The sequence below is a fragment of the Haplochromis burtoni genome, unplaced genomic scaffold (assembly GCF_018398535.1).
Source record: "Haplochromis burtoni strain Fernald_Lab_line unplaced genomic scaffold, NCSU_Asbu1 Contig_197, whole genome shotgun sequence".
Lineage (NCBI taxonomy): Eukaryota > Metazoa > Chordata > Actinopteri > Cichliformes > Cichlidae > Haplochromis > Haplochromis burtoni.
In genome coordinates this window covers 205,294-212,336 of record NW_024582558.1, presented here as the reverse complement: position 1 = coordinate 212,336, position 7,043 = coordinate 205,294, and the positions used below count along the sequence as shown (strand labels likewise).

At 38.4% G+C, this 7,043-nt stretch overlaps 1 protein-coding gene across 1 annotated transcript in view; it reads left to right on the top strand.

Moving 5' to 3' along the window:
* The first annotated feature begins 412 nt into the window (after positions 1-412).
* lrriq1 (leucine-rich repeats and IQ motif containing 1) overlaps positions 413-7,043 on the top strand; it is a 34,027-nt gene continuing 27,396 nt past the window's right edge. Inside the window, exons 1-7 of the mRNA XM_005935610.3 lie at positions 413-1,685; positions 1,840-1,992; positions 2,107-2,257; positions 3,042-3,235; positions 4,150-4,277; positions 4,569-4,642; positions 5,107-5,200. Coding sequence (XP_005935672.2) covers positions 525-1,685; positions 1,840-1,992; positions 2,107-2,257; positions 3,042-3,235; positions 4,150-4,277; positions 4,569-4,642; positions 5,107-5,200 — 1,955 coding nt within the window. The 5' untranslated portion in view covers positions 413-524. The remainder of the gene's footprint in view (positions 1,686-1,839; positions 1,993-2,106; positions 2,258-3,041; positions 3,236-4,149; positions 4,278-4,568; positions 4,643-5,106; positions 5,201-7,043) is intronic.

Here is a 7,043-nt window from a genome sequence, read left to right as displayed (position 1 = left end):
TTTGTAACTCTATAAATATCATCTCTAATTAGGAACTGATTGGTAACTTACAAAAACAAGTGGAGCAAGAGAGGAGGATGATTGAGGAAGAGCAGAGAAGGAAAAACAAAGAGAAGAAAAGGAAAAATGAAGAAGAGAAAAGGAAAAATGAAGACATGCAAGCGAAAAAGAAGCAGGAAGAGGAAGACAGAAGGAAAATGAAGGAGGAAGAAGAGAAAATTAAGAGCGAAGAAGAACAGAAAAGGAAGAAACTGGAAGAGAGGAAAAGATTGGATGAAGAGGAAAAGAAAAACATGATAAAATTAAGACATAAAGACGAAAAGAAGCAAAAGGAGCTGTGGGAAAGGGAGGAGGTAAAGAAGAAAAGGGAAGAAGAAGAGATTAGAAAGAAAGAGGAAGAGAGAAAAATTGAAGAAATCAAGGATGAGGAGAGGAGAAGAGAGATACAAGAGGTGGAGGAGATAAAGCAAAAGCAGAAGGAGAGAAAGAAAAACAGGAAAAGTGAGGACGAGGAAACAAGAATAATGGATGTCAAAAACAATGTGACAGAGGTTTCTGGAAGGAAGATGACTGAAGATCAAAAGACAAAAAATAAAGAAATAAGAAGTATTAAGGAAGAAAAGAGAATAGATAACGGAGGTGAGGAAGAGACGACAAGAAAGGAAATTGTGAGAAAAACTACAGAGCATAAAATGGAAAGAAATGAGGTAGAGCAAAGAGAAAAGCCCGAGATGAAGAAAAAGCTGTTGAATAAAGACATCAGGGGAAAAGATGAGAATAAAAGAATAGATGACAAAATGCAACTCACGGAAAGTGAAGAAAAGAAAAAGAACGATGAGGAGAGTTTGGAAAATCAAGATATGATGAGGAAGGAGGAAAAGACTAAAACAAACAAAGAAGAGCTGATTACAATGAGAATGGAAGAAATGAAACAGAATGAAGAACAAGAACACAGAAACACAGATGAAGTAATAAAACTCAAGCCAGAGATTTGTGAGAATAAAGACCAGAACACAAAAATGGAACATGAGAGGAAAAAAGATAAAGAAAAGAAGCAAGAAGAGTTGCAGAAACACCAAGAGGGGCTTAGTATAGGAAAAAAGAAGGATGGGACGGGAAACAAGGAAGATGCAAAGGATTATGGAAATGAGGTGAAGGAAAACATACAAGCAGAAGAAAGGAAAATAGAAGAAGAGTTGAAAGAACGAGTCATAAGTAAGAATGAGCTGCGAGACAAGGAAAGAGAAAATAGCAGCATGCAATCTCAGAATACTGGCAGGATCTCACACCCAGGAGCCAACACCACGCGGACCTCAAGTGCTGATTCACTGCAGAGTGAATCTACAGCTGACCCCGTCAGCTCTGAAACTGCAAAACAACAGAACCTAAACAAGAACATCAGTCAGATCCCTGTGTATAAAACCAGTAACCGGCAAGATCCTGCAAAGCCTGGCACTTCTTCTTGCTTTTTGCCTGCAGGCCTTCCAGAGCACACAGAGCAGAAGAGGCTGTTGTGGATGAAGGAATGCATCCCTTGGTCTAATCTGTCCTGCCAGAACAGGAGGAAGCAGAAAGGATCAGTCCGGAGTAGGACAGGGCCAAGGAGGGTGGCAGAGGGTAGCAGTCTGCCCCCTCTGTGCCCACACACTCTGCTTCAGTCCACAGGATGGAGATCCCTGCAGGAGGTAACATACTGTGTGCTTAGCTGTGATCCAGGAACACTGATGAAAATGTTTTGTACTTAAATGTTTGTTGTGTTCGGAAAGAATATTCACACATAGAACCCATTATTTTCATTTGAGATCCAGAAGCGCTGAAATATGTTTGGCTCTCTTTCAGGTTACCAGTGTGACCTTGGAGGACTTACCTGGCTGTAGCCTTTTTACCCTTGCCCAGTGTACTCAACTTCAGTCGCTCACCCTCAGACGTTGTGGACTGAAATCATTGGAAGGTATCAACCACTTACAAGAGCTCTGGTACATTGACCTACAGGTGATTATATAGTTAAAAATAACAAAAATAACAAAAAACTAGTCATCACTGTGATTTTTTTTTTCATGTTTCAGTCATTTCAGTCACAACAGCTTTGCTTTTGTTTTGTTTTAGGAAAATGACATCTCATTTGTGGATTGTGAAAACATGAGCAGCTTACGAGTTCTTCAACTTGCCCACAACAAGCTGACTTCCATCCATGGTTTAAATGGTGCTGAGAATTTGGATATTCTTGATCTCTCGCATAACTCCATCACCCGTATTGGTGAGAGCCCCAAAAAAGAAAAACGGATAAATTTTTTCGTCAGTATAATGTCTGAAAGTGTTTGTGTTTTAAATACTTATTTGCTAACAATGTGTGTGTAGCAGCTTGAGATAACGCGTGAATGATCCGAACACCTGGTAAGTCTAAAATCCTCAAAAAAGAGCAGCATTCACTTAACCTGAGAACAGGCATGATGCCATCGTGTTCCATGTAAACACAGAAAGTAATATGAGTGTGAAACTTCAAAATAAAAAGAGTCTATGGAGTATGTCAAATGCATTTGGACTTCTTTATGTTTAACAAAATGAATGAAAGTTATGGCTCTTAACACCAGAATCCTGGTAAAAGACATGCTGCAGTTACAATACATTTCTTACATATATTTCATTTGAAATTCTAAAGGACTACATTCAGAGCTTATCAAACCTGAGAAATAAACGTGAAAATGGAAAAAACAAACAAACAGTATCTAAAATCTTTCATGCAACATTTTACTTATTACCTCACATGCTAAAGGACTATCATAGATGAACATCAGGAATTCCAAGTTTCCCTCCAGGTTTAACTAAACTTCCTCTTCTGGTCAAAAAAATCAATGTTATGTAATGTAACACAAGAGGGCAGCATCTCTCTTCTTTCCTGCTGAGGACTTCACACCATTCACTCTGCAGTGAAAACTGCAATTTTGACTCCATGTACAGACTGTACTTTTTTTTTAGACTGTATCATGTCAACTTTTAAGACTCATGCTCTGCTTTCTGCATATATTCTGTCTGCTTCCTAGCTGGTCTGGAGTCTGTAAGGAGGCTACAGAGGTTGTCAGTGAACCACAACCAGCTGATCAACACCAAAGGGATGAGAGATGTATATACACTGCTCCACCTGGATTGCTCTCACAACCACCTGGCCAACGTGGAGGGTCTGGAGAACAGTGCTCTGCTTCACACACTGGATCTAAGAGGAAACGGCCTTACTGAGGTAAAAACTCACGGCAGATGACTGGAAGCACTAAATCTAATATCACTGTTCACTGTTGCAATTTTGCGAGAGCTGCAGAGAAAGTGGTGTGGGTGTTTGAGACAGGTGATGGGCTTGAATTAAACCTAAAATCCTTTTGCTTTTATCATTCCTTTAATTTTAAATATGTTTATATTGTCTATCCTGTAAAATAGTCAGATGTCTATTCATATTAATGTACAGAATTCACCTGCTTGCTGCTACTACTGCACATTCACCCAGTGTATATACTATATATATATATATAATGTTCTTCCTCTACACCCCCCCCCCAATTTTTTTGCACATGTCGAGGAGCGTGTCAGGCTACATTTCACTGTGTGTTATACTTGTATAACTATGCATGTGACAAATAAAGAACCTTGAACCTTGAACCTTGAACCAGGCAAGTATGACAAATATAAATAAGGTGCTTAATTTCAATTAAAAAAAAAGGAAGCTGATCCATCAGATCTAATCCAAGAAGTACCTCAGTCAAACACATGCTGTTGTTTGCTAATTCGCATTTCTCAGCTGTGAAAATAAATTTTACCTGGCCAAATTTCAAATTTTCTCCAGTCCAGCAGATGTGCTGTTAAAAATGTATATTATTGCACACATGTGATAATGGCCCACTCTATCCTCAGTAACCTTTCAGTCACAGATTAACTATGCTTGTGTTTGCCAAGCCTGAAAGTTTTATCACAGTGTGAAAATGAACCTGACGAGCTTCGCTTGTGGCAGGCACTCATAGCAGTAGGCATAGCAGGGCTAAAACAACTGACATTGATGGACGAGGTCGTTTCATTGCTACAGCAGGAGCAGCGGTGTGAAGTTAGTCTAACCTCACAGTGTGATGGGTGTTAACTGACGACTTTGTCCTGTTGCTTCATCAGCCCCCGAGTCTGAACAACCAGGTCCTCCTCAGAGAGCTATATCTGGATGACAACAGCGTCTCCTCCCTTCACGGCCTCGCTGCCTGCTGGCTTCCTCTAATGCAGCACCTCTCTGCAGCTCAAAACGGGTATCCAGTATTCATCCAGTACTACTTGCCATCTGTCTTCGCCTAAGTTTTGTTATGTGATATATATTCAAAGTAGAAAATAACACACGTGCCACAATTTTTTCTGGCTTCTCTTTCTTTTGAAAATGTAACTTGATATAAAAAATTGCAATCAGTAGGTTCTGTAAAACCACGACGAGTCAAAGCCACACAGTCGCATAAATTCAAAATGCTTCTGTGTTTAACGGTGACATGAGCGATGCATTGAGATGTGGTCTAGCTTCTAATGTAATTTGTCTCTTATTTTCCTAGAATTACTCAGCTGCCCTCCATGTCTAATTTTGTGTCCCTTGAAAATCTGGATCTTAGATACAACTGCCTGTCAGGTAACATGTTTTCTTTATAAAATGGTGAATGGGCTGTGAATGCTTGTTTAGCGCTGTTTTACCTTAGTGGTTCAGCAAACGTCTCTTGTTCACTGTTATGCAAGCGCTACTCCTAATAGAGCATCGCCTGCTCTGTTAGGAGCAGCTTGGCCTTCATTGTTTTGCTCAGGACAGCCCGAGTATAGAGCTGCTAATCCTGTGATTAGTGGTCAACCTGTTTTACCACCTAAGCCAGTTTAAAACCTGTGGTTTTTCTTCTTCTTTCAGCTCACCGTACTTGAACTATTGCTTTTATATTTTGTTGATCTTATTTCGGTGCCTTGTGTAAAATTTTGTAACTTTGTAACTTGGATATAAGTTCACTACACACCTCTGCTTATTTCATGTAGGTTGATATAGTTTGTAAGTTGGAGTTATATTGAAACTGAAGAATATATTGAAAAACGTGTCATGCTCTCTTTCAGACCTGCAGAATGTGTGTGAAAATCTTGAGGGATGTCAGTTCCTGCGTGAAATCCACCTCACAGGGAATCCTCTTCAGCAGGAGAGTGGCTGGAGGTAGGGTAAGCACTGGACAGAGTAAGAAAATGACATGATATACTGTCTTTTTAGAACTAAATATGTTGTTATCTGTATGTATCTGCTTTCACGACCCATCATGCAGTGATAGTGCATTGTGCTAGTTTCAGGAATCTTGAATTTTCTGGCTGCCTCTCGTTGAGGCACATTTTCCTCACCTGCTCCACAGTTTCAAATCAAGATATAGTCATTAGAAATTTCTGTTCTTTTTGGAAATTATTTGGATAGAAGTTCCAGTTTCTGCCTCTTTTGCTCTTAAATATAACTTGATATGATGGGTGATCAAAGGAAAATACCACTGAAAAGTCAGTATTTGCCTATCCAAAATTTAGTCTGTGGGCTCAGGTAGTCTAAACATTCCAGCTGAACACTGGTCTCCCTGTCCACTTCCAGGATTACCGCTCTGATCTGCATTGCCTATTAGATTACCAACATCTGTATGTGTGTATGCCACACTAAGTGGTCATAATTTCCAAAATATTGATACAGCAGAAAAATCAATTATCTTTTCATTGTCAATTTGCTCATTCACTTACATTGCTTAAATATTTTACAAGTGTTAAGGCAGTTGCAATGAGTTTATATGAAAAATATGCAATGAGCACTTATATTCTTTGAGGTTCTACTGGGATGTCATGAGCGGTGATGTCAGCTGTTACAGGTTTGCAAAGTTATTTGGCTCCTCAGAGTCAGTTACACCCAGCAAAATAACCAAAATATGAAAAACTATACTAGTTTTGGAAACTTTTTGCTTATTTAATAGTCAGATTTTTATCATTGTTCATATGTTGGAGTTACTGCCCAGCAGGTTCAATAAAAACATCAATAAAAAAACAAAACAAAACAAATGTTCTGTTAAATCTTTGCCAGTACCACTGCCAATGTTGGTTTCCATAAATGGTAAATGGCAAAATTTAACGTGTGATTAAAAAAATACAGGAAAAAAAGCCTTTAAAAATGTATATTCATTTTAAAATGGTACATTGTACCATATTTTTTTTAATGATTTTTATTGTGCTGACAATATGAACATAAAATCTATTTTTTATCTTTAGATTGAGTTTTTAGAGGATTCTTTGCTGGAATAGGTGTAAAACTATGAGTTACTTGTGAACACTTTCTTCCTTAAGCCATAACTGAAACATTACCTTAATTTTTCACTGAACTTTACTTAACCCCCAGTGCCAACAGTAGAATTAACCCTCAGTATTTCCACACTCATGCCCTTGCCCTTTCATCCTCAGCCAGTGATAACACTGGCTAAATAAAAGCACCAAAAGGCAAGCGCTAAGAATTACAATCCCTGTAGGCACCCCCTGATCCAGGAGAAATAGATGAAGAAAATACTGGCCCTGATTAATCAGAGCCGCTTAAAGAGCCTATGTTTTGGAGGAAGTCTTCACTAAATGAAATACGGAGTTATGCTCATAGGAACTGGAGAATCAGGATGAAGGATCCAAAAAAGTGTTTTAAAAGAAAAGGAGGATAAAATTTATAACAGTTTAGTAAGACTCAAGTTGAAGTTTGAGTATCTTCAGTGTACTGTAGATATAGCTGTGAATAATGAAGCCCTTATATTAAAAAGGTAATAAGTTGCTGCTATTTATCCAATTTTGTGTAATTCGGGTTTGGAGCTTCATTTAAAGACAGCGAGTCAGGCATCCTATTTAGGGTTGGAATCCAATTCTAATCTGTGTTTGAGAGACCCAGTGATCCACATCAAATCTATCTATCTATCTATCTATCTATCTATCTATCTATCTATCTATCTATCTATCTATCTATCTATCTATCTATCTATCTATCTATCTATCTATCTATC